We start from the raw sequence: 27,814 nt of genomic DNA, 5'->3' as shown, positions 1-27,814 counted from the left end.
CAGTGTTTATCCTTTAATGAGGAGCCGGTCCGGGGGGTCACCCTCCAAGGCCCCCCGCCAGTGCCCTCGCCACGCCCCGAGGCAGGGTAGCCCACGGGGCGGCCCCCAGAGGGGTCAGCTCACAGTGGCCTAGAGCAGGTGCTCGTCTCTCGGACCCGGGATCGTGGCAGCAGCAGAGGCCGAGGCAGCGAAACTGAGGTCAGGGCGGAGGGAGGGGGACACACAGCAGGAGCCCCTCCGCCCTTGTGGGGTCCCGGAGGGACAGCCAGTGTTCAGGACAGTCCAGTCTCCCCTTCGCACCGGATGCCCCGCCGGCTGACAGCACTGAACACAGCCACGGGGTCGCTGGGCTCGGGGAGCAGGCGGGTGGCACCCCTGGGGCCTCCTGGCCGCGGGCCTGCGGGGTGAGCACAGCAGGGCCCCGGCCAGGGCCGCCAGGAGACGGGGCGCCTCCTCCACTAACTGCTGGCCAGGCGCTAAGGCATCTACGCAGGCGGCTCCCCCTCGAGGCCCCAGGGCCGCCCGGGAGCGCGCAGCAGGCCTGCGCCTACAGGTCCGTGACCTTGTTCTCCACGGCGGCCGCGACCTGCTGCAGGCGGTAGCCCAGCTGCATCTTCTGGGCCGTGCTGTCCTCCTCCAGGGCCGTGATGATCTGAAAGGCGGGGACGCCGTCAGGGCCCCACACCTGCGCTGGCCCGCGCCCCCTCAGAGACCGGGCACACTTCGGGGTACCCTCCCTCCGTCCACGTGGGCGCAGGGCCTTGCCAGGGGGAGGGGAGAACATGCAGTCCCCGCCGGCTTTCGGGCGAATGAGGTGGGGACTGAAGCACCTAGTGCTCCAGGAAACCAACACCCACCTCCCCCGGGGAAGTGCACTGGGACCCCACGCAGCCCGGCTGTGCCCAGCCCTCCTCTCTGGCAGCCCGGCCGGGCCCACACCCACACCCACGGCCAGCGGGGGCCTCGGGAAGGGGTCTGAGCAGGGCCGAGCTGGCAGCTGTGTCCCTCTGGGCACATCCTGTACTCCATCCCCAGGTCCTGGGAGAGCCCCAGCCCCCACCCCCATATCTGGGAGCCCCACTGAGGGGCCAGGTGTCGGGTGGGGACATGTAAGCACACAGCCAGGACCAGGGAGCAGGTCCCAGGACACCCGCCCTGCCCCAGGGCCCCGGTGCACCCACCTGGTCGTAGTATTTGTTGATATACTTGTAGAGCTCGTGCAAGGCCACGCGGGCCCCGAGGTCTCCAGAGTAGTTCTAGAGAAGACAGAGAGGCAACAGAGATGAAGCCCCCCTCCCCCCCGCCACCAGAGGAGGCCCAGAACCCAGGGAAAGGGCGGGGCGGGGCCTGGAGGTGCAGGGGGGCGCAGCCTGCAGTTTCAGCAGGGCCTGGGGCGCCGCGGGCCCTGCCTCTCGCCCCCTGGGTCGTCCCAGGTGGCCGTGGAGCCAAGCGGGCGAGATGCTGCTCTGACCTCGCCCCTTTCCTGAGGTCACCGGGCCCCTCCCCGGGTCCCCTACTTGGGGAGCTCTTCCAGGGGCCCAATGAGATGGTCATCAAAACACCTCACTCCGAAACAGCCTAAACCAGAGCTGCGGTCATTGTGGCTGCGACGGTCATCGGTCATCGGTTCAGAAACCTTGTGTGTAAATTCCTGGGCTGAGCCAGGGCAGGCTGCCGCTGGGGGACACGCCCTGGAGCCCTGGTCTTTAAAGTGCTCAGGTCCTCGCAAAGGAGGCGTGAAGGGGGCAGGGCCCTCCCGGGAGCCTGTGCTGAACCCAGACGCAGGGGGGGGCCGCACCCGGGACAGCTCGGCCAGCAGGGAGTTCATCTCCTGGTCGCTGGCGGGGACGGTCTGTCGGATGTCAGCGTAGTACCTGCCGGAGATGGTGGGGACAGCAGCTGCTGGAGCACCCCCCCTCCCTTCCCCCCCCCCCCCGGGCCTCACCCCCCCTGCCCCCGCCCCCCCAGGCCCCTCCCCGCCCTCCTACCTTTCCACCATCTGTTTGTACCGGGGGATGTCCCGGGCGTACAGCAGCTTGTTGATGGGGGAGTCCTGGGTGCCGCAGGCAGGGGTGAAGGGGAAGCAGGATGAGGCCCGTGAGCGTGACCACCTGTCCCAGGAACGCCCCGTCCCAGGCAAGGGGCTGGCTGGTCACGGTCACCGCCCCCGGCCTCCCGAGCCAGCCCTGCCTTCTGAGCGTCTCCCCGGACTCCTCCCCGGCCGCCCCAAGGTCCTTTCCAGCTCAAGGGCCTCCCCCGGACCCAGCAGGCCCCGCAGGGCGGGGGGGCGGTGCCCTGAGCAGCCCTCTCGCTTCCATGTGCTGCCCACTCCCCAAGGGACCGTTTTCATTTTATTTTATTGACGTCAGAGAGGAAGGGAGGGGAAGAGAGACAGAAACGTCCGTGATGAGAGTCATGGATCGGCTGCCTCCTGCACGCCCCGCCCCACCCTGGGGATCGAGCCCGCCATCCAGGCAGAATCGAACCCGGGACCCTGCAGTCCACGCGCTGACGCCCTATCCACTGAGCCACACCAGCCAGGGCCCCAGAGGGTCGTTTTTAAAATCAGAAGCTGACCCGGGAAAGGAAGTCCGTTGCCCAGGCCCACGCACTCCCGATGGCTGAGCTGGGACCGGGAGCAAGTCTCTGAGATCAGAGCCTGCAACTTCCAGCCGGACACCTCCTCTACCAGCCCCTCCCGCCCCCAGGGGCCGCTCCCAGCTCTGCCCCCGCCGAGGGCTCTGGGACGCAGCTTCCTTCTCTCCACCTGCCGCCTCCTCCTGGCTCCTGGCGCTGCTGGGAGGCTGAGGCGCGATGACGCGCGCCTTCTCCGTGGGGGACGCCTGGCACCCCCGTGGGTACCCTGAGCTGCCCAGGAGGCACCTGCAGTTTTGCTGGGAACGGGAGGCAGTGAAGCCCGAACAGAACCTCCCCTCCCCCCCAGCACCATGGAGGGGCCTGGGGCCCGGGGTCTTAGCTCCTGGCGGTTTCACAAGAGACAGCACCAGAGTGGAGTTTGCACTGCTCTCCCTCGGGCCACAGGGCAGCTGTCAGGCCTGGAAGCACAGCCCCTGCGAGGCTGCGACCCCGTATATATCACGGGACTCTGGACTTTGACCAAGGTCACAGCACAACCCCACGCCCCGTGCCACCAGGCAGCCCTGACCACTTCCCTCTGCTCCCCGCTCCCCTGGCCGCCCCGCCCCCACGCCGGGCCTCTCGCGGACTTGCCCTCTGTCGCTGGGTGGCAGGCAGGCATTGCCACGGGGTGCAAACGCACCGGGCACCCGGAGCTGCCCTGCGACCTGGAATCCACCTCTCGGCCTGGAAACCGCCTGGCGGCCCCACCATCCCCTAGGGCTCACCTCCTGCAAGTCCCCGCTCACCACACCCCACAGCCCGGGGCCCCCCGGTGACCCCTCCATTTCATCCCCCACATCCAGCCACAGCTTCTGCCTCCCCCCACCACCCCGTCCACCTTGAACCACTGCTCACCCTGAGGACAGCCCAGCTTGGCCCTGGATCAGGCTCCAGCCCACCCACAGCACAGTTGCCAGAAGGCTCCGCCCCTCAGGTCTGACACCAGCCCCCCCACCCTGTTCCCAGGCCTTCAGGGGCTCCCAGCACCCCCCAAGGCTAAGCCCTCACCTAGCGGCCCTGCCTCCTATCTACCCTGCAGGCCGCCCTGTCTTAACCCCATGAATCAGCTGCTCATCTTGTTCTTGCTCATCCTTCAGGAATGAGGCACCACCACCACCCAGGGAGCCCGGGTACAAAGCCTGGCCTGGGGCCTGGAGGCAGGGGCCGGCCATGGCCTCCCTCCCCCTGGAGGTCCTCAGGAAGCCTGGTGTGCAGGGCAGCCTGGGATCTGTGTGCGTGGGCAGCCTGGGATCTGTGTGCAGGGCAGCCTGGGATCTGTGTGCATGGGCAGCCTGGGATCTGTGTGTGCATGGGGAGCCTGGGATCCGTGTGCGTGGGGAGCCTGGGATCCGTGTGCGGGGGCAGCCTGGGATCTGTGTGCGTGGGGAACATGGGATCCGTGTGCGTGGGCAGCCTGGGATCCGTGTGCGTGGGCAGCCTGGGATCCGTGTGCGTGGGCAGCCTGGGATCCGTGTGCGTGGGAAGCCTGGGATCTGTGTGCGTGGGGAGCCTGGGATCTGTGTGCGTGGGCAGCCTGGGATCTGTGTGCGTGGGCAGCCTGGGATCTGTGTGCGTGGGGAACCTCGGATCTGTGTGCGTGGGGAGCCTGGGATCTGTGTGCGTGGGCAGCCTGGGATCTGTGTGCGTGGGCAGCCTGGGATCTGTGTGCGTGGGCAGCCTGGGATCTGTGTGCGTGGGCAGCCTGGGATCTATGTGCGTGAGGAGCCTGGGATCTGTGTGCGTGGGCAGCCTGGGATCTGTGTGCGTGGGCAGCCTGGAATCTGTGTGCGTGGGGAGCCTGGGATCTGTGTGCGTGGGGAGCCTGGGATCTGTATGCGTGGGCAGCCTGGGATCTGTGTGCGTGGGGAGCCTGGGATCTGTGTGCGTGGGGAGCCTGGGATCCGTGTGCATGTACCACCCCCGGCCCACGCTGCCCCACCCCACCACGGACTCTGTCCCCCGATGGCTCACCCGGCCCAGCTTGTGGTCCGCCAGGGTGCAGGCGTCCATGAAGGTCTGCGCGATGACCAGCAGCACGGCGTCCATGTTGTCTGAGGTCTGCACGTCGAACACAAATTGCGGGTTTTTGATGATGTTGATCCAGAACCTCAGCGGCAGGCTGCGGGCAGGGCGGGTGCGGCCGTGAGCTGGTGGGCGGCGGCGGCGGCGGCGGCAGAGGAGGCCCGCGACCCCCGCGACCCCGGCCGGCCCCGCCCCACCTGTTGGTCTTCCAGATGTGCACGGTGTCCTGGTCGGAGATGCCGTGCTGCGCTGCCTGCTCGTCCAGCAGGTCAAAGAAGTACTTGACCGCCAGGGGTGCCGGGCGGCTGGCGCTGAGGATCACCTGGAACAGGTCGTCCACAAACTTCTGCAGGGTGCCCTGCGGGGTCAGGGCCGGGGACCAGAGGGGCGGTCAGCGAGGGGCCCAGCCCCGCTCTCACACGGGGCCCTAGGCCTGTGAGCCCCCTGCCGCCCCCAAACCCCACGAGGTGCTGCCGCCCCCCAAGCCCAGACCCGTCGCCACCGTGTCGGCACCTTCATGGACAGCAGGCGGGTCAGGTAGATCTCGGGGATGGCCTTGGCGCGCTCGCGCTCCCCGCCCCGAAGGCTGCCCCTCCTCCGCCGCGGTGGCTCCGGCTCCTCGCTGGGCTTGACCAGGTGCCAGGGCCGGACGCCCCCCTCATCCACGTCCTCCAGCATGGGGGTCCCTGCGCCAGAACGCCCGTCAGGGGCCCTCCCTGAGCCGGGGTCCTGCCAACTCCAGGGGTGGGGGGCACCTGGGGAGGCTCCTCTGGGTGGAATGGAGGCAGACACAGGCCCACGGAGGTGCAGGTCCTTTCCCCGCCGCCGGGCAGAGCAAGCGCAGAGGGCGGGGCGGGGGGGGGGGCACTCACTCTCTCCAGGGACGTAGTCGTGGTTTTCCCGAAGGGCGTGCTTGGTGAGGCAGGGGACCAGGGCCACGGTCGCTCCGTCCGGGACCTGCTGGCCACAGCTGGTGACCCCTCTGCCAGCCGCCCCACAAACCCCTCCTCCAGCCCCCCGCACCCCGCACCTTGTAATGCTGCAGGGTGTTCAGGCGTCTCCACAGACCCTGGACCTCGGAAGTCACATCCTCGTCAGAAAGGATGAGGTGCCCGGCCACCCCGGACCGCCACTCTGCAAGGGGAGGGTGGGGCTTGGTCCAGGACCCGGAGCCTGCCCCTTCCTCCAGGGGACACGGCCCTCCATCGGGGGCAGCCCCCCCAACCTCGCCACGGACCAGGAGCAGGGGCCCCTCCCCAGGTGAGAGGTGGTCCCTCTACAGCCCAGCTCTGCCCCCAGAACAGGTCCAGCCCAGCCCAGCCCAGCCCAACGCGGGCCCAGGACCGGCCCCCCTCCGCCCTCACCGACATCCAGGGTGCGGGAGTCCGGCCTCTGGGCGAGCGGCAAGCCTTTGCAGAGCTGGTCCAGCACCTTCTCCTTGGCCTGGGAGATGGTGTCGCAGTCCAGCACCTTCACAGGCACGCCCTGGGCCTCTCCCGCCCCAGGCCCCACCGCCAGCAGCGCGTTCAAGGTCTGCACAGGGCACACGGAGCATCAGGGCTCGGGCCACACGGGGACGACCAGGTGCAGGGCCAAGGGCAGGCCCGCACGAGAAAGCCCTCGGCGGCTGCCTCCATGTGGCCCAGCACCCAGCACCACGCCGGACAACCATCTGTGCGGTGAGTGGCATAAAGCAGGAGTGTGGCTCCGTGGCTGAGAGCCAGGAGGTCACAGTTCGATTCCCGGTCAGGGCACAGGCCCGGGTTTGGGGCTCGACCCCAGTGTGGGGCTGCAGGAGGCAGCCGATCCATGATTCTCTCATCATCGATGTTCCTGTCTCTCTCTCTCCTCTTTGAAATCAATACAAATGCATTGAAAAAAGCACGGGTGAGCACGAGTCCCTCCTAACTCGTGCCCAGGCTCCTGGCTCAGCGGGCCAGGCTGAGGCCCTGAGGGACCCCCCCCCCAGCCTAACGGACGAGCAGGTCTGGCGAAGCCTGAATGGGCTTTTCCCAAAGGACCTCTGGTACGTCCCGAAGGGGAAAGCAAACCCAGGGGACGTAGCAGGCAGGTCGGCCGGGGTGGCGGGCACATCACATCCTGACAGGACGGCGAGACCAGGGCCGACAACACGCAGGCGCTGGCTCAGCGAGGGCTGGCTGCTCCCCAGACCCTGGCTTTGTCCGCTCTGACCCCATCCAAGGCTGGGGGCCTTCTGAGGCCGTCCTCAGGCTTCTGTCCTGAAGAGGCCCCTCTCGCAGAGGCCTGGTGGTTCTATGCCCAGACACACACAGTCACACAGAGACACACACAGACACACAGAGACACACACAGACACACACATCACACAGACACACAGTCACACACAGTCACACACAGTCACACACAGTCACACACAGTCACACACAGTCACACAGACACACAGTCACACAGTCACACAGACACAGTCATGCACAGTCACACAGACACACAGTCACACACACAGACACAGTCACACAGAGACACACACAGACACACACATCACACAGACACACAGTCATGCACAGTCACACAGACACACAGTCACACACAGTCACACACAGTCACACACAGTCACACACAGTCACACACAGACACACACAGACACACACATCACACAGACACACAGTCACACAGTCACACAGACACAGTCATGCACAGTCACACAGACACACAGTCACACACAGTCACACACAGTCACACACAGACACACACAGACACACAGTCACACACAGTCACACACAGTCACACACAGACACACACAGTCACACACAGACACACAGTCACACACAGACACACACAGACACACAGTCACACACAGACACACAGTCACACACAGTCACACACAGTCATACACAGACACACACAGTCACACACAGTCACAGTCACACAGACACACAGTCACACACAGACACACAGTCACACACAGTCACACACAGTCACACACAGTCACACAGTCACACACAGACACACACAGACACACAGTCACACACAGACACACAGTCACACACAGTCACACACAGACACACACAGTCACACACAGTCACACAGTCACACACAGACACACACAGACACACAGTCACACACAGACACACAGTCACACAGTCACACACAGTCATACACAGACACACACAGTCACACAGTCACACACAGTCACACACAGTCACACACAGTCACACACAAACACACAGTCACACACAGTCACACACAGTCACACACAGACACACACAGTCACACAGTCACACACAGTCACACACAGACACACACAGACACACAGTCACACACAGACACAGTCACACACAGGCACACAGTCACGCACAGACACACGCAGACACACACAGTCACACACAGTCACACACAGTCACACAGACACACACAGTCACACACAGTCACACAGACACACACAGTCACACACAGTCACACACAGTCACACAGTCACACACAGTCACACACAGACACACACAGTCACACAGTCACACACAGTCACACACAGACACACACAGACACACAGTCACACACAGACACAGTCACACACAGGCACACAGTCACGCACAGACACACGCAGACACACACAGTCACACACAGTCACACACAGTCACACAGACACACACAGTCACACACAGTCACACAGACACACACAGTCACACAGACACACACAGTCACACACAGTCACACACAGTCACACACAGACACACAGTCACACACAGACACACACAGTCACACACAGACACACACAGTCACACACAGTCACACACAGTCACACACAGACACACAGTCACACACAGACACACACAGTCACACACAGACACACACAGTCACACACAGTCACACACAGTCACACACAGACACACACAGTCACACACAGTCACACAGTCACACACAGACACACACAGTCACACACAGACACAGTCACACACAGACACACAGTCACGCACAGACACACACAGACACACACAGTCACACACAGACACACAGTCACACACAGTCACACACAGTCACGCACAGACACACACAGTCACACAGTCACACACAGTCACACACAGACACACACAGACACACAGTCACACACAGACACAGTCACACACAGGCACACAGTCACGCACAGACACACGCAGACACACACAGTCACACACAGTCACACACAGTCACACAGACACACACAGTCACACACAGTCACACAGACACACACAGTCACACAGACACACACAGTCACACACAGTCACACACAGTCACACAGTCACACACAGTCACACACAGACACACACAGTCACACAGTCACACACAGTCACACACAGACACACACAGACACACAGTCACACACAGACACAGTCACACACAGGCACACAGTCACGCACAGACACACGCAGACACACACAGTCACACACAGTCACACACAGTCACACAGACACACACAGTCACACACAGTCACACAGACACACACAGTCACACAGACACACACAGTCACACACAGTCACACACAGTCACACACAGACACACAGTCACACACAGACACACACAGTCACACACAGACACACACAGTCACACACAGTCACACACAGTCACACAGACACACAGTCACACACAGACACACACAGTCACACACAGACACACACAGTCACACACAGTCACACACAGTCACACACAGACACACACAGTCACACACAGTCACACAGTCACACACAGACACACACAGTCACACACAGACACAGTCACACACAGACACACAGTCACGCACAGACACACACAGACACACACAGTCACACACAGACACACAGTCACACACAGTCACACGCAGACACGCAGTCGCACAGCTCGCCCTCCTCACCCCTCGGGCCCGGCGGGCACCCGCGCAGCCTCACCAGCGGCCGGTACTCCACGTCCTCTCGGAGGAGGCGGTTGTCGCTCAGGGTGTACTTGGCTTTGCCAGTCACGCTGTCCACTGGCCCCTTGTCGACTTGATGCTTGATCCCCCGGAAGAGCATGTACAGAGGCTCCCCCACCGCGTCCTGGGGAGGGGCAGGCGGTTAGCTCCCCTGGGGCAGGCGACGGGCCCGGGGCAGAGGTGTATGGGACACGACCCGCACGGGGACGGGGGCAGGATGCGGGCTGCAGAGGGCTTAAGGCACCGAGGACACGCTGGGCAGGCGTGTGCAGGCTGTGGGGCGAGGAGACCGCCCCTCCCGCACCCCCGCCTCCCTCACCCTCACGAAGGTGTAGAGGCAGATGGACATCCAGTTGGTGAGCAGCTTCTCCACCACCGTCTCTGTCCTGGGATGACAGGGCGGGGCGGGGGCGGCAGGTGGGCTGCAAGGCTCTCTGCTCTGCAGACCCCCAGGCCCCGGGGGGTCCCCATTCGGCTCCCGGCTCCAGGTGCCAACGCGGCGAGGCCCCCCGCTCCCCACACCCACACCGACCTGCGCAGCATCAGCTTGGGGTTCTTGGCCACGTACTGGGCCACCAGGTCGCTGAGCAGCGTGCGGAGGATGTCGGTGAAGTACTCGAGCTTCCCGTGCAGCGCCACGGTGAGCAGGGACGCCACGTAGGCGCGGTCCCGCGCGGAGAAGGTGCGCTGGCTCTCCAGGGTGTGGATGAACTGGCGGGGAGAGGGGCGGGGGGGAGGGCCGGTCAGAAACCCGGGGATGGAGAGGGGTGGGGGGGGGGGAGGGCGGGTCAGAAACCCGGGGATGGAGAGGGGCGCGGGGGGGGGGGGGGGTCGGGGGCGGGCAGGGCGGGGCTGCACCTTGGTGAGGAAGAGCTTGCTGTTGAGCAGGTTGGAGAGCTGCCCCAGCCCTTGCTCCACGGTGGGGCGCCTGCTCTCGGGCACGCCCAGGTCCCGGTGCAGGGGCGACTCCTGGTGCCCCGGGAAGAAGATGCGCTCGGCGTACACCTTGTAGTCCAGGAAGGGGATGCCGCTGCCCAGCAGGTCGCTGGTGAGGTCCGTCATCTCGGTCATCAGGTCTGTGAGCAGAAGAGGCCGGGTGTGGGCACGCAGCCCTGGGGCGGGAGGGGCCCGGGCGGGGCCGTCCCCCGGCCTCACCCGTGAACTCCTTCTTGCAGCGGTCCCGCACGCTGCTCTCCAGGTTCTCCAGCTGGAACTGGACCTTCTTGTAGTCCCTCAGGGCCTGCTTGCTCCTCCTCCTGCTCAGCACCGAGGACGAGAAAGGCTGGAGGAGGCCGGAGCCCCCGCTGGTCCCACCGGGCCCAGGCCTGCCGGGCCAGCGTCCAGCCCGGCCACACCCAGCCCAGCCACGGCCTAGCCCTGAATAATGCGGCCTGTCTCATCCCAGGCAAGTCATACCCGCCTCTGCCCTGTCTAGCCCAGCACAGGGATCAGCAAACCGTAACCAGGCCAAATACACCCGTGACCTGTTTTCGTAAATAAAGATTTATTGGGGCCCCGGCCAGGTAGTCCGATGGCTAGAGCAAGGTTGCAGGTTCGATCCCCGGTCAGGGCACATACAAGAAGCAACCAATGAATACATCAGTAAGGGAAACAGCTAGCGAATGCCTCCCTCTCCCTGCCTCCCCCTCTCTAAGATCAATCAGTAAATTTTAGAAAAACGGAAAGGTTTACGGGCACGCAGCCCGCTCACGGCTTTGCAGGCTGCTCACGGCCGCTTGGCGCTCTAAGGGCAGAGTCGAGCAGTTGCGACCGAGACCGCCTGGCCCACAGAGCCCGCGCTCTCTGGCCCTTCAGAGGCAGCACGTCCACCCCTGGCCTAGTTCGCCCCTGCCCGACGCAGCCACGCCCGGCGGCACCCACCTGTACATGAGGACGATGATGCTGACCCCCAGAGCCAGGAGAGAGGTGCCCACCCCCAGGCCCACCTGGGCGGCCAGGGGGAAAGCCGCGGGGCTCTCGCCGTCGTACTGCACGGGGCCCAGGGAGAAGCGCAGGTTCCCCATCCGCACCTGCGGGACGGCCTGTGAGCAAAGCTCCCGCGAGCCCGAGCCGCCGCCCGCCCGGGGCCTGCCACCCACCATGAACTCCGGCAGCGCGTCGGGCGCCTCCCCGAGGGGCGGGGGCTGCTCCGCCGGCGGCTCGCAGTACAGGTGGTGCCGGGTCAGCGTCTTCACCGCGCAGGCACCGGCCCCAATCATGGCCACCACCTCCTCCTTGGACATCGCCAGGTCCAGGTTGTCCCCCTGGAAGGCGGGTCACGGAGCAGCCACTCAGAGCTCCTCCCCGCGGGCTGAGCTGTGGTCACTCAGACCCACCTCCCCGCCCGGGAGGGCCGGTCCAGCCCCCAGTGCCATCCAAGCGGCCAACCCCGTCCGACCCCTCTCTGCCCACCCAGCTCTCTTCCCGGGCGGCTGTGCGCCACGCCACCCGCCTACTGTGTGTGCCAAACCACTTACACCTGGCCATGCAGACACCTGCCATGGGCATGCCGGGCCCAGGCCACAGTGCCAGGCCCTGCCAGGCGCATCAGGCCTGGCACCCACCCCGGGACCCTCGGCCCTCGCTGATGAAAGGGGCGGTGCCAGGGGTGGCCACCAGCGCCCCCCCCCCCCCCCCCGCGCCCCCGCCAGCGGCAGCAGCGGTACCTCCACGGAGAGCACGCTCCCGGGCTTGTGGCGGAATGGCGCGGTGGGGTCCTCCGGGTTGAGGGGCCGCAGGGTGGGGTCGGCCTCGTAGGAGAAGGGGGTAGGGCTCAGCGAGGCAAAGTCAAAGACCAGGTTGTCGAGGATAAACTCCACCCGGACCCAGCGGTCCTGGGGCGGTGCCGGGAGGGCAGGCGCGCGGCAGGTGAAGAGCTGGGAGGAGTTCACCTGGCAGGGCTCCTCCACCTGGCAGAGCGGGCGGGGGAGGTCAGGGGGGATGGAGGGGGCAGGGCGGGCAGGGGAGGTCAGGGGGGACGGAGGGGGCAGGGCGGGCAGGGGAGGTCAGGAGGGCAGGGAGGAGGGGCAGGGAGGAGGGGGCAGGGAGGAGGGGCAGGGAGGAGGGTCGGGGGAGTCAGGGGGGCCGCAGTGAGTGCCCCCCACGGCTGTCCTGGGGGGGTCCTACCTGGATGCCGCCGCAGGGGGCTCCGGGGGGACATGCTGTCTCCGGGACCACGCGGCGCCTGCGCCCCAGGCCCCCGCCCGGCTGCGGGGCTCCCGGCACCAGCGTCACTCGGATCCTCGGTGTCTGCACCACGTCCAGGTTCTGGCCGCGGACCCGGATCTCCCGTCCTCCGCTGCAACAGGGGCCTGGAGCTCCGGGAGGCGGCTTCCAGGCACCGCCGGTCCAGCTCCCGCCCAGCGCCCGCCCAAAGCCGCAGCCGCCCCCGGGGTGGGTCACAGCCCCCAAGCCTACAACCCGGGCCTCCCCCCGCCCCCCGCCCCCAGCTCCCCGGCCCGCACCTGAGGAAGCTCTTGGCGGGGCCCGCGGAGGTGGCGTTGGGGTCCGGCGTGTACTCGAACCGGCTGTGCGGGGGCCGCCGCTCCGTGGCCCCAAACCACACGGCCACCGGGAGCGCGGCGGGCGCGGGGTGCGGGCTGGTCTCACACCGCAGCTGCTCCGCCTGCTGCCCCTGCAGCCTGGGGAAGGAGGCGGGGGTGGCCGGCGGGCCAGGCTGCCCAGAGGCCCGGGAAGGAGGGGGCTGGTTCCGGGACGGACCCCCCCTCGAGCCTCAGCTCACCGCCTGCCGTGCTGACCTCCACCCGCGGGCCTGCAGACCGCACCCACGCACCGCAGCTCGGGAGGGTCTGGCCCTTCCCCAGGGAGTGGCCTTGGTCTCCCCCTCCCAGCACCCTCCCCCAGCACCCCGCCCCCCAGCACCCCGCACCCCACCCCCAGCACCCACCCCCAGTACCCTCCCCCAGCACCCCGCCCCCCGCCCCCAGCACCCTCCCCCAGCACCCCTCCCTGCGGGCCTCACAGGTGACAAGGCTGGTCTCCAACCACCACCCGGATGTCCTCCGGCCGCCCAGTCAGGAGCTTGGCGCCGCGCAGGGTGAGGCGGGTGCCCCCGGCTCTGGGGCCGCGGGACGGGAAGAGGGAATGCACCTTTGGGTCCTGTGGGAAGGGGACGGACGGACAGACAGGCTGTCAGGGCGGAGTCAGGGCGGACACAGGGAGGCGAGGAGCCCAAGGCAGACACAAGGCCCTGGAGCCTGGAGCCCAGGAAACCAGGGGGCTGGGAGGAGCCAGCGGAGGGGTGGGAGGGGCCAGCGGAGGGGTGGGAGGAGCCAGCGGAGGGGTGGGAGGGGCCAGCAAAGGGGTGGGAGGAGCCAGCGGAGGGGTGGGAGGGGCCAGCGGAGGGGTGGGAGGGGCCAGCAGAGGGCGGGAGGAGCCAGCGGAGGGGGGCTCAGCAACCAGGAACCTGGTAGGCAAAGTCGTGCTCCGAGACACCTCGTCCTCTTCCTGGAACCTCCACGGTCACAGCGCCCGTCACTTCCTCCCCGCTGGCCTCGGTCACACACACGAGGCTGTGGGCAGGGGGCAGGCTGGGGGGCCAGGCCACGCCAAGGGCTGCCTCCCCGCCCCCACCCTCCACGGACGGACAGCACCCTCCGCGGTGGAGGGACTCCGTGGGGCCTCCGGGAGGCTCTGGGAGCTGGGCATCCACCTCGCGGTCAGCCATTCGGGTGGACGCAGCCCCTCCGGGGAGGGAGTCCTGGGCGAGCTGGTGCGTGGGCGGCGGTGCGTGTGCCGAGGGGCGAGACCGTGGCCCCGCGTGGGGGACAGTCCCTGGAAGTCGGTCAGGTCCGGGTGGACATGGGCGCAAAGCAGTGACTAAGGAAACGCGGTCTCGGCCAGAAAACGAGCTCGGGGCCGATCACTCTCGGCGCCATCGCCGCGGGCCGGAACCAGGCTGGTGTGAGGCCCCAGCAGGGGGTCCAGGTTCCAGACCCAATAGCAGTGAACAGCCACCTGAGGTTCCTAACACATGTGGGCTCCACGCGCGTCTCGTGTAACACAGGCCGCCTGGTCCCCACGCACGCAGGTCTCCACGCGGGCCCAGGGCCGGCTTTCCGGCTCTGCCGGTCGGGGGCCGGGTGTGGCTGGGAGTCCCGTGTGTGCACTGTGCGCCCTGCGAGGCCCAGCCAGGCCGCGGGGAGCCAGGCCTCTGACGCCACGAGCCTGGACGGGGCCTCGGCCGCGGTGAGCCCGCCTACCCTCCCTCGGGAGGAGTCCGCCGCCGGGGCGGTGCCGGGGGAAGGGTCGTTGGGAGACCAGCCCCGAGCACAGCTGCCTGGGACCTGCAGAGCCTGCTGCCCCCGCTGCCCCCGCTGCCCCCACCCCCCCGCTCTGGCAGTGGTGGGCCCGGGCCTGGGGACGACCCCCCGGAGCCTGGTCAGTCGGTCGGTGGGAAGCTGCAGGTCGGGGGCGCGGGTGGGCGGGGGAGGCAGGGTTGCGGGTGGGAGGGGGAGGCCAGCCTCGGAGTCCACAGGGTCCCTGCGCCTGTGCCGCCCGCTCACCGGCTGGAGACGGCGTATTCCTGCGCGTCCACGGCACAGCGCACGCCGGCCACTCGCACCGTGTCCTGCACGTCCCGCACGCGCTGGCCCAGGTTGGAGCCCCTGATGGTGACGCGGGTGCCTCCATCCACCGGCCCGGTCAGCGGCTCCACCTGTCCCGGACGAGGACGGCTCACACCCGCAGCTGCCCGGGGGGGACAGGCCCGGCGCCCTCGCGGCCCCGCTCCCTCCCTGGGCGGCAGCGAGGGACGTGCCGGCGCTTCAACGCACCGAGTGGATGAGGGGCGCGGGGCACTGGGCGGCCACGGCCCCGGCCGCGCCGCAGGCCTCCCGGGCCACGCACTGCGGGCGCGCCTCCTTGCACCACACGCAGCCGTACTGGGGCGCGGCGGTCTGGCAGTGGCTGCAGTCCCCGTGTCCCACGGAGCAGTCGTACAGCACCACTGGGAGGCAGAGGCGGGCGTGAGAGGCGGGCATGGCGGCCGTGGCCCCCGCAGCCCGCAGCCCGCAGCCCCCGCTCACGGTGCAGCCCGTCGGTGCTGTCCACGCGCAGGTGGCCGGCTCGGCGCAGAAACAGCCCCACCCGGAGCTCTGGCTGCAGAGCCTCGTAGCTGAGCTGCCGGAAGAGGAGGGTCAGGGCAGGGGCTGGGAGGCAGCAGGTGGGGGGTTGGGGGGAGGGTGATGGGTGCGGGGCCCCAGGTCCACAGGGGTGGCCGTGGGTTCGACTCAGAGAAAGGACCAAAATGACCCCTTGTGGGAACACAAAGCCAGAGGTCAGGGTTGGGGTGCAGGGGACCCCGTGGGACCAGAGTCAGAGGTCAGAGCTACCAAGACCCTTCGGGGACACAGGGCCAGAGACAGAGCTGGGATCCAGGGGTCCCTGAGACATGGGGTCAGAGGTCAGAGAGGGGGTCCCAAGACTCCCTGGGGTCACAGGGTCAGAGCTGGGGCTGGGCTGGGTGTGGTCAGGGCACCTCTGCCCACCCAGCACTGAGGTCTGCACCTGGTGCTGCTGGCACGTGACGTGGCACCGCATGTCCGGAGGCAGCTCGCACTCCACCTCGGCCGCCACGGCCACCTCTCGGCCCTCCAGCTCCATCACACACTCACTGTCTCCGGGGCCGTCCTGAGGGCGCGGGAGCAGCGTCAGGAGCAGGGCCTGAGCCCCAGGGGCCCGCACAGCCCTGGGCCGGGCCTGAGACCGGGGCTGGCATCGAGTTTGCCAACAGCAGGAGGCCTCGGCGCCACCTGCCAGCAGGACCCACTCACCTGCAGGAGGCGCAGGTTCCTGCCCAGCAGCCGAACTTTTCGCTCCACGTGGACCGGCAGCAGCGTGGAGCCCTGGACGCGCTCCACGCAGGGGCAGGCGCTGGGCCCCCAGCTCCCCTCTTCCTGTAGGAACCGAGCAAGGCAGGCATGGAGCCCACCCACCGCCGGTCCTTTCCCGCACGGAGCCCAGGGCCGGCCGGCTGCAGCCCCCACCTGCCCCTCGACCCCCCACCTGCCCCTCGACCCCCCACCTGCCCCTCGACCCCCCACCTGCCCCTCGATCCCCCACCTGCCCCTCGACCCCACACCTGCCCCTCGATCCCACACCTGCCCCTCGATGTGGCGATGCAGGACCGCCGAGCAAGCACGGGCGGCACCTGCCCCGTCCCCAGGCCTCCTTCCCGGGCTGGGCCTCACCAGCTCCCAGAGCCCGGGGCTGTCGAACTGGTAGTCGAGGCTGGACAGGAGGAGGAGGGGGGCGGGAGGGCCCTCGTGCTCGGCCGAGTCTCCATCACCTGAGAGGAGGGTGGAAGTGGAGAAGGCGGGCGTGTCACCCCCCGTCCACTCGTCCGCCTCGGGCCGTGCGCCGCCGTCTCTCGTGAGCCAGTCCAGGGCGGGCTCCGTGGCGCCGGCGGCCCCTGGGAAAGTGGTGGCAGGAGCAGCGCTGGGGGGCTGGTCCAGGGGCACCGAGGAGGGGAAGGCCCCGGGGCCAGGGTCGGCCGGGGCAGCGGGCGGGGCTGCCGCGTCTGAGGGTGATGGGTGGGAGGCCACCGGGTCCGTGGGGGTGGCCGTGGGTTCGACGTCAGTGAGAGCAGGGACAGTGGTTCCAGGTCCGTCCAGGGGGCTGGGAGGGAGGGGACCCTCGTGCAGAGGGGACCCTGTGGAGGCTGAGGCTGAGGCGGGGGTGGGGCTGGGGCCTGCCCACGGCCCCCCGGTGCTGAGCGGGGAGGGCCAGGTCCCAGGTGGGGTCTCGGAGGCTGCGGCTGAGGAGGGCGCCCCAGGCTCCGAGGGGAGGGTGTCAGGGGCAGGGGTGACCGTGGTCCTGGGGGCTGCGGGTGGGGAGAGGGTGGGGGCGTCCTCTGCGGGGGGGGCCGGGGAGAGCAGCGGGCTCTAGGGGGAGGCAGAGGAAAGCAGGAGGGCCCCTCAGCAGGCAGCAGGCAGGAAAGGATGTGTTAGGAGGAGAGGAGACGAGGGAAAGAGAAACAAACACAGCCCATTAACTCTCCAGAGGGGGGGCAGGCTCCGGGGTCTGTGCCGAGGGGGCGCGGCCCAGCCCTCACTGCCTCAGCCGCAAATGCCCTCCCGGGCGGTGGGCCGCTCAGCCTCACGGACACAGACCCCGCCGTCGGAGCCACGCTCACCCGGGCACCCAACCCCCACACGGCCCGGCCGGAGTCACGCTCACCTGCTGGCTGGCCACCACGGGCCCGGAGTCACACGAGGCCCTCTGGGTGCACAGGTGCTGCCAGACGCACCAGTTACACCCCCAGCGGCTGCGCACGCAGGCCTGGCACCTGCACAGACACAGCCGTGGGGCATGGGGCGCGGGGCACAGGGCACAGGGCAGCAGGGCCTGGGGTCAGGTGAGGGACTCACGGCGCAGACGGGTGGAGGTCAGTGATGGCCACGCAGTCATAGAAGGAGAGGGGGGCCTTGGCGATCACGACCGCGCCCAGCCGGAGCTCCACGCTCACGGACACGTGGTCTGCAAAGGGGAGGGCGGGCCAGCGCTGAGGAGTGGGCAGGGTTTCCAGAACCCCGGCCAATGTCCCGAGACCACACAGTGTGGAGAAGGCACCCAGGGTCAGGGGACAGAGTCCACTGGGAATAAATGGGGACTTTAGGGGTTTGGGAGTAGTGGGGGGACTCAGGGCCCCACCCACACCCCCTGGAGCCAGGCAGGAGGCAGGCAGGGCTTCCAGGCCGCGGGGTCAGGGGTTTTGGGGAGCTGGCCCCTTCTCTCACCCACCGGCTCCTCTCGGCAGCACGGGGGCCCCGCTCGGGTCTGGGGAGAGGCACCTCACACCAGACGCGGTCGGCAGGGCTGGGCTCTGGTATTCCCCAAAGTGGCAGGAATATGACTCCCGCGGCCACAGGGGCGGCAGGTCAGGCACCGTCAGGAAAACCTGCCGAGAGAGGCCAGGACCCGCGGTCGGAGCCAGTGGGCAGCACATCAGGGCTGGCACCGGCATAGGCAGACACCCGTGGCACCAGCCCGGCTCTCACGGGCACCCCCGGGCCTGGCCAGTAACAGCCGGCGGGAGCAAGGCCCCGCGAAGTGACCTGTGCAGGCCATGTGGCATTCAGTGCACCTGACACATACCTGAGGTGTGGACCCATCACCAGAGCCCTCCCCCCGGGGCCCACCTGCTCTGGCCACTCACCTCCCTCCTCTCCTCTCGGCTGATGTTGGCGGGACTCATGGCTGCCACCTGCAGACAGCCCGGCTCCGGCCCGAAGCTCCACAGCCATGGCGCTGGGCCCTGGCCCCGCGAGCACTCAGAACGGCGGCTGCACCTGGGCGAGAACGACCAGAGTCCACCCGGGCCCTCCAGGGCCGCGGGAAGTTCACAGGCAGGGACACCTTCAGCCCTGGGGACACCTGGGCGGTCTCCTCAGCTGGGCCAGGACACTGGGCTGGGTGTGCCCTAGCCAGGCCCTGACCCCTGGGGCGGAGGACGGAGTGGGGGATTGGGGCATGCAGGGTCAGGGCTTGAAAGGCAAGAACCAAGGACCAGGAATCCTAGAGAGGGCAGTTATTATTATTATTATTATCATCATCATTTTAAATATATTTTTATTGGTTTCAGAAGGGAAGGGAGAGGGAGAGATAGAAACATCAATGATGAGAGAGAATCACTGATTGGCTGCCTCCTGGGGATGGAGCCTGCAACCTGGGCACATGCCCTTGACTGGAATTGAACCCGGGACCCTTCAGTCCATAGGCCAATGCTCTATCCACTGAACCAAACCAGCCAGGGCCTGGACAGGGCAATTATAACTGCAGGAGCATTTAGGGCTGGAGCTGGGGCTGGGGCTGGGGCTGGGGCTGGGGCTGGGGCGAGGTCAGGCGTCCGTGCAGCACCCACCTTCCCAGGAGCACACACCACCCACAGTACGGGTCCCTGTGAGCCAGACAAGAGGCACAGTCCAGGTGCTGAGCACAGGCGGCCACGGGAACCCTGAGAAGCTGGGACAGCAAAGAGGATTGCGGCCGATGCAAACACCCGTGGCTCAGCCACACACGGGCCCCTGGCCCAGCCCGAGGCCCAGGTCCCTCCCGCGGCCAGCTCCCGCCTGCCACTCACGGTGCTCTGGGTCATGACATACAGGTGCTCGAAGGCCCCATCAAAGGTGAGGTCTCTGCTCACCGCAGACCCCGGCTGGATGCTCTGTGTGGAGTACGGGTGCCCATCACTTCCTGTGCCCAGGTACACCTGAGATCAGAAACCACAAGGCCTGGGACCCACGTCCATGGCCACAGGCCCGCGGGATACCTCTCCCCACAATGAAGCATTTATAGGGAGATTTCCTGTGGGCAGGGCAGGTCTCACCCCGGCTGGGGGCAGGAGGGGGATCAGAAGGGCTGGGGGTCACAGACACCACCCAGCCCTAGGGAGAGGAGCCTGGCCTGGGGATATGTCACGGTCCCCTAGCTCAGCCTCGAGGGTCCCAGGGATCGCTCTGTCCAGGCTGGGTCCCCAGCAGCCTGTCCCCTCCAGACCTCGGGCGGGGCCCGGTACTTCCTGTGGACTCACCCTGTGCAGCTGCCCTTGACTGTCACCCAGGAAAGCAATAGTGTGTCCATCCTCCCTGGTCACTGCCACAGCCGTTAGCTGAACCCCTGGCCACTCCAGAACAGGCGTGGCTTCCAGGGGGACACGACTGGCCATGGGGCTGGGCGTGTGGTCTGAGCCACAGGGATAGGCATCCAGCGTGTCCTGCAGGCAGCGGGGAGCCCAGTGAGCCTCCCTGGATGACCTCCTGCCCCGCCCTCCGGGCCGAGCCCATTGCCTGCCCCGGGCTCCCGGCCAGTTCTCCGGGAACAATTCTGTCCTCTCGCCTGGGCCTCTGGGACACCCTGGTCCCTGCCCCAGGCTCTCCGCCAGCCTCCCGACAACATCGCCCACAGCCACATGCTGGTACTTAGCCTGTCTCCCAGGCGTCTTTCCAGCTGCCTTGGCTGGTCCCCAGCAGGCCCTTCCTCCCCTGTGGATTCCCACCCGTCCGGGCCCCAGCTTTGCCCACCCCTGGCCTGGGACCCGCTGCTTCCAGGTGTGTGAGCTCAGCCTCGTCCTGGAGCGCTTCTCCAAAGCCTCGCGCAGCCGGCGCCATCCCCGTCCACCTCCCACTGACTCAGTCCCCCTCGTGCAGCTCCCCCCACCCTTTTTAAAAAATATTTTAAAAATTGATTTCAGAGGGGAAGGGAAGGGGTGAGAGAGAGAAACATCAATGATGGGAGAGAATCATTGATCGGCTGCCTCCTGCACGCCCTCTCCTGGGGATGGAGCCCGCAACCGGGCCTGTGCCTGACCGGGAGTGGAACCGTGACCTCCTGGTTCATAGGCCGACGCTCAACCCCTGAGCCACACCGGCCGGGCCCTTCTCCCCTTTTTGAATCCATCCTGAGGCTAGAGCCAAGCAAGCCTCACCCTCACCTGCCCTCTGGCTCAAAGACCCAACACAACAGGTCCCGGCCCCCCCCATTCAGGGCAGCTGTCCCACATCCCCCAGAACCCCAACACCCTCTCCGTCACTTGCACCAACGCAGTCCCTTCGGTGCCCAGCCGAGCCCACCCCTGGCACCTTGTCCCCCTGAATGCCATGGAGGTTCCCCTCCACCACCAGATACAAAGGAAGCGACTACGGGGGCCCGATCGGCCGCCACACGGCCGCCCGCTTCCCACTCGGGGCAGCTGCTCGCGTGGACGCCTGGCCGGGCTGCGGGCGGGAAGCGCGGGACTCACCACGGGCAGCTGTGCACAGTCCGAGTTGACATCGTACTCAATGTAGGCCACCTGCGCCCCGTCCTCCGCGCGGCCCTCCCGGGTGTAGCAGGCGTCGCGCGTGAGGTTAGCGAGCCGGTCCACCTCGTCCAGGGCGAAGGCGCAGAGGGCAGAGCCCCCCGCCGCCCCGGCAGCGGCCATGGGGGGCCGGCCCACGGCGGGGGGCGCGGCCGAGGAGAACGCCACGAAGAGCACCTGCCCCCGGGCCTCCTCCCTGGACGCGGCCACGGCTGCGGCCTGGACCAGCCCGTAGCGGCCGGCCCCGCAGGCCAGGGGCAGCTCCACGTAGGAGTAGTAGTGCTGGTCCCGCAGGCACACGCGGGACACGTAGGCTCGGAAGGCGCGGGACTGCGCCTGCAGGTCCCGCCGCAGGAACAGGAAGTAGGCGCTGGCCCCGCGCTCGAAGGCGCTCACGAAGTGGTGGCTGTACTCCGACAGGCGGCCCACGGCCAGCTTGGCCGTCTCCTCGTAGGAGAAGGCGGCCTGGGGGTCCGGGGGCCGCAGGGCGCGGGTGGTGATGGGCGGGATGCCACCCCCCACGCCCCGGCTGGTGTAGCCCCGCCCCACGAACAGGAGGGGCTCCCCGGCGGAGCCCCGGGCCACCAGGCCCACCGTGCTGACCTCTGGGTCGTTGGCGGCCACATACTGGGTGTCCCCGGGCCGCTCTGGCCGCAGCAGCAGCCGCGCCAGCTGCCCCAGGCCCCGCTGCTCACAGACGCCCTGGTGCACGCTGCCGCACACCACCAGGGCCCCGGGGCTCACCAGCAGCAGCTGGTTCAGGTTGTCGGTGGGCTGGGCCTGCGGGCACTCCTCGGGCACCACGGGCGGCAGGCAGTCCCTGCTGTCCAGCACGGGGCCGGTGGGCACGGTGGCCTCCAGCTGCAGCCCCGGGCTCAGCTGGAACAGGAAGTTGGTGGCCCCCAGGTAGATGGTGCCGGAGGCGGGGTCCCGGGCCAGGTGCTGCAGATGTGTGCCGTTGGGAGCGAAGGCCACCGGGGGGAGGGGCTGGAGGGCGAGGGCCCACCCGGCCCAGAGCGCCTGGAGGAGAGCCGGGCCGAGGGCAGGCATGGTCACCTGGCGGTGGGAGAGGGGGAGCAGGGCTCACACGGCCACCTGAGCACCGTGCAGCCACCGGTGAGGGACAGGGCTAGGCCGATGCCAGGATGCCCTCCCAACCTTGGCGGTGAGCAGAGGCACCGTGGTCCAGGCGGAGCCCAGCCCACATACTGACAGTCCAGCACGGGCAGGTCTCCCCTGGAAGCTCCAAACTACCCGGTCCCTGCCAGCACTGCCCTCTCAGGAGACCCTGCCCCGCCCCCTCACGCCTGGGTCACCACCACCCATCCCCAGGGACAGAGCCCGGGAGGGGCAGGAGAGCGCAGGGGTGGGAAGGGGTGCCCAGAGCCCAGAGGAGGGGCAGGCCCCCCTTCACAGCCGGCAGTTCCTGGGCAGCAGGAGGGAGGGTGCCGCCCACAGGCCACTGCATGTTGGGGCAGGGCAAGGGGGGGGCAGGGCTGTTCAGGCAGGAATCCAGGAGGCCATGAGCACAGAACCACAGGCTGGAGAGGAGAGCGGGGCGAGGGCCTGAAACGGAAAGGCTGGGCCCCGACCCCTGGAGCACCCCGGGTGGAGGTGGGAGTCACGGTCTCCCAGGTGCCTGGGGGAGGCAGGCTCACCTGGCAGGGCCGGCTGGGTCAGCAGACAGCAGCATGACCTGCAGGAGTCACCTAGCCGGGGAGAAGGCAGGGCGTGAGCCAGCATGTGGAGACAGCACAAGGTACCCCGTCCCCTGCCCAGCCTGCTGGTGGAGCTGGGCCTGGCCATCGGCCACCAAACACATTCCACAGGGGCCGCCTCCTTAGAGCCACGGGGGGGGGGGGGGGGGGGGGGCGGGACCGGAGCCTCGGGGCCTGGGAAAGGGCGGAGCGGAAGGAGCCCGGCTGGCAGGCCCCGTGGGACCCAGCACAGCCCCGGCCGCCCGCAGCCCCTGCTCCCTTCTTGGCACCCTCCATCCTCGCCCTCTGTGCAAACGCCACCCACCCAGGCCCCAGGCACACACCTCCGCGCCGGGCTGCCCGGGCCCACACCCCACAACTCCCCGGCAGACACACACTCACACACACCAAGAAGCCACCCAGATGCTCACACACACAGATGCTCACACACACAGATGCTCACACACACAGATGCTCACACACAGATGTTCACACACACATGCTTACACACACAGATGCTCACACACACATGCTTACACACACAGATGCTCACACACAGATGCGTGCAGATACCATCTGTGCACACAGAAACACAGGCACACACACCACCCCCACTTAGCCACCTGCACCAAGACACATCCACACGGAGACGACCTCCTAACACACAGAAACACACATGTCGCACCTCACACGGGCACATGTCACACCACATACCAAAGGCATGCTCACATCCAGACACCCCGCAGACGCACGCACACGTCCTTGGCCGAGGGCGCTGGGGCCAGGCCATCTCCTGCTATTTCCTCTCCAGCAGGTCAAAGCAGGGCCAGGGCCTGGTGTGGAGAAGGTGGGGGTGGGGGATGGAGGTCCTAGAACAGTGGTGGCGAACCTTTTGAGCTTGGCGTGTCAGCATTTTGAAAAACCCTAACTTCACTCTGGTGCCATGTCACATATGGAAATTTTTTGATATTTGCAACCACAGTAAAACAAAGATTTATATTTTTTGATATTTATTTTATATATTTAAATGCCATTTAACAAAGAAAAATCAACCAAAAAAATGAGTTCGAGTGTCACCTCTGACATGCGTGTCATAGGTTCGCCATCGCTGTCCTAGAATCAGACACCATGCCCAGCTGTGCCCCCAGCCCCGGGAGCTCCCCAAACCTTGGGTGTCTGCTCTCCACACAGACCCCTCCTCAGAGGCCCCAGCTATGGCCTGTGAGGACCAGGAAACCATGGCAACACCATCCTCCCAGGCCCGGGGGTCCCCAGCCAGGAGCACAGAGGCGGGTGAAGCGCTGGGACAGGCTGTGCACCACAGGCCTTGAGACGCTCCCCGACCCCCTGTGCCCAGGCCACGCTGCCCACCCCCCTGCCACCCAGCTGCCAGTCTGCCCGGGAGCGCTCCCTCGGCCCGGGTCAGCGCCTCCCAGCAAGGCCCCTGGGTGTCCCAGGCTGGGCCAGAGGCTCGAAGGAGGGTCCAGCAGCCCAGTGGGAGCCGAGGCCACAGCCTGGCTGGGCACTGCTCCCAAAATAGCCTGGGGGTTTCCATTTTTAGTGTGCGGAGAACAGGGCCGCTCTATGGGAGCAGGAACAAGGCTGCCTCTGTTAGCCACCCGAGGGGGCGGGGGAAGGGGCAGCGGGGGGGAGCCGTGAACCCAGCCAAGAGCCCAGGACTGAGGCCGAGACCGGCTTCCCAGGAGCCCCCACCTGTTTCCAGGGGATGAGGGGAGCGTGCCCTCCGCAGGAAGACAGGGTGTGCCCGATGGGGGCGGCTCCGTCCCTCCCGCCCCTCCTGCTCAGGGGCGCCTGGGGCAGAGGGTCCACGGTGAGACCAGCTCCCCCTTCATTCGCTCACAAACATTTGCTCAGTGCGGTCTGTGTGCCAGGCTCTCCAGGCCTCAGGGAGCAGCCACCAAGACACTCCCCAAATGTACAAGCGCAGCAGCGGGGTGGCCGGGAGGAGGAGGGGCGGGACCAGCACAGCCCAGGCCGCAGCGGCCGGAAGAGCAGGCTGAGGCTGACCCTCTGGGAAAGGCGGCTTCGCCATCACTGACCCAGGCCTGGACCTCCTCCGCCCCCCCCAGTGACCGCGGGTGGGGGAGCAGGAAAAGGATCCTGGCGCTTTCTCCTCCTCGTCGGGCACCTCCCCTCTGCCACAGAGCAGCCCCAAGTCAATCCTGCTTCACAGGGTCTTCAAGCAGAATCGCACCCCATCCCTCCCCTCCCCCCGGAGTCTTTGGGGCACCCTAGGGCCTGTGATAAAGGCCAGCCTCTCCATCACATGCCCAGCTCTCCCACGCATACTCCTCGCGCCATGGCCTGACCTGCAGGCTGCTTCCCTCCTCCCTGCCATCCCACAGGCTGGTCCCACCGCCTGGAATGCCCACTCCCCCTCCATCTCATGAACCCAACCCCCAGCCCGCATTCCCGGGGGAGCCCCCCTGTCCACCGGGGCTGCTGCGCCCACTCCCTGGGTGGCTCTGCAGCTCTGCTCTGACCGTGACACATGACGTGGCGTATGCCTGGTAGTGGTGGCCCCAGCCAAGGCCCCTTGTCTCCCTGTCGGCCCTCCCACTCTGGACTGAAGCTCCCAGACAGCAGGGAGGCTGGGTCTGACTCAGAGGCCCGGCACCTGGGACGGAGCAGCGGGCACCTGGGATGGAGCAGCGGGCACCTGGGACGGAGGTGCTCCGGCAGGAGGGCCATGCACAGCTCAGGAAGCCCGGGGCAGGGAGAGGCTCTCCAAGCTCCGTGCCTCAGGCGGCGAGGTGTGAGCCACACTGTTGTTTTTTAATCCTCACCCCAGGATATTTTTCCATTGGTTTTTAGGGAGAGTGGAAGAGAAAGGGAAAGACAGACAGAAACATGGATTGGTTGCCTCCTGCAGGGCCTTGGGCGGGGGAGGAGCCTGCAACAGAGGTGCATGCCCTTGACGGGAATGGAACCAGGGGAGCTTTCCATTCGCAGGCCGTGGCTCTATCCAGTGAACCACACCGGCTAGGGCAGCCCCACTTTTCTAAAGGAGCAGGCCAGCGCCGAGGGGCCAGGAGGGCTTGGAGCCGGCCTCAGGCCCCCACCTGCACCGCCAGGGCCTCCTGCCCCCTCCCCAGAGCGCTGGCCCCTCCTAGCTCTGCCTGTGCGGGCGGCCAAGGTCTCTCCCGCCTCCTCGCTCTGCCTGGGCCGCCCCCTCGCTCTGCCTCGGCCGCCCCCTCGCTCTGCCTCGGCCGCAAAGAGCAAGCACCCCCTGGGGCCTCGGGGCGCCCCGCTCACAGCCCGGGGGGCGCACAGACTGCCTCTCCGCACCTGGACGGTCACCCGCCCTCCGCTCGGACCCCTGGGAGCCTCTCCCTCTCCCCGCGGGTCCCACGTCCGCCGGGAGTTACTCATTGGCCGAGCAGCGTGCACGCCGGCCCCCGCGGCCCGTGTGGCCTGGGGTGCGAGGACACTGCACGGCGGCACCTGCGGGGCTGAAGCGCCCAGAGGGTCCCCGTGCGGCGCGGGCCGGCGGCTCCCAGCGCGCATCTGCCGGCGGCACCGAGCAGCCTGCAGCGGGGGCCTGGCCCCCATCGGCTCCTCCCCGACCCCCTCCTCCCGGGCGGCGGGCAGGACCCCACCGCGGTCCCGAGGCGGGGAGGGGGCGGCGGGCTCCGCGGGGCGCGAGGAGGGGGCCGCAGGCGCAGCTCCACCTCCTCCGTCTCCCAATCGCGTTCCGGGCGGAGCCGCCGGAGTTTCCCTTCGCGCGGGGCAGCGCGTCCCAACTTCCAGGACGGAAGCCGCCCGCCACGCCCCGGCCGCCCGGGCCCGGCCCCCGGGACCGAGCCCCAGCCCTTCCCGCCGCCCCGGCCCCGGCCCGGCCCGCACTCACCGCCGCGGGGCCAGCGCGCGAGGCGGCTCCGGGCTCCGGGCTCGGGATCTGCGCGCACCTCGCCGCCCGCGCCCCCCCGCGCCCCGGGGGTGGGCCTGGCGGCGCCGCACGGTTACCCGGAGACCGAGGGGCGGAAAGCTGCGCCCGCCGCCCGCCCGCCCCGCCCGCGCGGCGCTGCCACCGCGGGAACAAAAGAGACAAAGCCGCGCGCTCGCCCGGCCGCTCCGTCCCCCGCGCCCGCCGGCCGCCCTCCCCCCGCGCCCGCCAGGCCGGAAGCCGCCGGAGCCGCGCGCCCCGAGCTGCCCGGGACCCCGCGTTCTAGCCCCGCAGGCTCCGACCTGCTGAGGGCGGGGACCCCCTTGGCGGGGCAGCCTGCGCCCCGGAGGCAGCCACGGCCACCGGATCGCGGCTTCGCGGGCGGTGGGTCCCCGCGCGGGCGGCCCCGCCCCGCCCCGCCCCGCCGGCCTCACCTGCGCGCCGCGAGGGACGGAGTTGGGGACCCCGGGATGGAGGGGCCGGGACCCGCGCCCTCAGCTGCTCGCGGCCACCTCCGCCCGCGGTGCCCAGCGCCCGGCCCCTCCGGTCCTGTGCTCCGCGTCGGCCGCCCCAAGTTTGTTTACCTGGACTCCCGGGGCCCCACCTCGCCCGCCCGCCCAGCCCGGCGCCCAGGACGCCCGGACGGGCACCCGCTTCCGGCCCCCACCTGCGGCCGCGCGGGCCGAGCGCGGGCATCGGGGCAGGGTTTGCGCCATCGCTAAGCCGAGTAACCTGACCCGCCACCCCCGCCCCCGCACCCACCCCATCTCACACTCACTCTCACTTTCACACACACTCACACTCACTCACGTGCACGCCCGTGCGCCCCC

The 27,814-nt window shown here is 67.8% G+C and overlaps 1 protein-coding gene across 6 annotated transcripts; it reads right to left on the bottom strand.

The window, feature by feature from the left end:
- PLXNB1 (plexin B1) lies at window positions 1-27,814 on the bottom strand. Of its 6 annotated transcripts, none has more exons than XM_059664820.1 (38): window positions 27,795-27,814; window positions 23,039-23,089; window positions 21,324-22,436; window positions 20,115-20,297; window positions 19,665-19,793; window positions 19,446-19,546; window positions 18,741-18,873; window positions 18,326-18,482; window positions 17,953-18,061; window positions 17,762-17,870; window positions 16,774-17,466; window positions 16,357-16,479; window positions 16,091-16,213; window positions 15,610-15,703; window positions 15,358-15,530; window positions 15,088-15,239; window positions 13,989-14,094; window positions 13,545-13,681; window positions 13,027-13,203; window positions 12,689-12,860; window positions 12,229-12,471; window positions 11,662-11,826; window positions 11,444-11,592; window positions 10,718-10,818; window positions 10,421-10,638; window positions 10,095-10,273; window positions 9,882-9,948; window positions 9,540-9,686; window positions 6,027-6,195; window positions 5,693-5,796; window positions 5,535-5,619; window positions 5,176-5,348; window positions 4,860-5,020; window positions 4,612-4,759; window positions 1,989-2,053; window positions 1,799-1,874; window positions 1,182-1,256; window positions 1-652 (listed from the first exon to the last, which is right to left on the bottom strand). In XM_059664820.1, exons 3-38 carry the CDS (start codon window positions 22,428-22,430, stop codon window positions 548-550), a joined length of 6,408 nt encoding a protein of 2,135 aa, XP_059520803.1. In that variant the 5' UTR covers window positions 22,431-22,436; window positions 23,039-23,089; window positions 27,795-27,814; the 3' UTR covers window positions 1-547. The 6 variants fall into 6 exon arrangements, 5 of the variants coding, with proteins under 5 accessions (XP_059520803.1, XP_059520801.1, XP_059520800.1 ...); XM_059664818.1 differs by lacking the exon at window positions 27,795-27,814 and adding an exon at window positions 27,569-27,652; XM_059664817.1 differs by lacking the exon at window positions 27,795-27,814 and adding an exon at window positions 27,419-27,554.

This window comes from Myotis daubentonii, chromosome 14 (assembly GCF_963259705.1).
Source record: "Myotis daubentonii chromosome 14, mMyoDau2.1, whole genome shotgun sequence".
NCBI classification, from domain to species: Eukaryota; Metazoa; Chordata; class Mammalia; order Chiroptera; family Vespertilionidae; genus Myotis; species Myotis daubentonii.
This window is presented reverse-complemented; position numbering and strand designations above follow the sequence as displayed.

What these genes read in the sequence shown, in the direction of transcription:
- PLXNB1 (XM_059664820.1), bottom strand. Translation starts at nt 22,430, where the DNA reads ATGCCTGCCCTCGGCCCGGCTCTCCTCCAGGCGCTCTGGGCCGGGTGG. An exon ending in ACGTGGAGTACCGGCCGCTG is followed by an intron (nt 6,196 to 9,539) that starts GTGAGGCTGCGC and finishes TGCCCTGTGCAG; the next exon opens with ACCTTGAACGCGCTGCTGGC. An exon ending in CCCGCCTGCTGTCCATGAAG is followed by an intron (nt 5,021 to 5,175) that starts GTGCCGACACGG and finishes CTGACCCCGCAG; the next exon opens with GGCACCCTGCAGAAGTTTGT.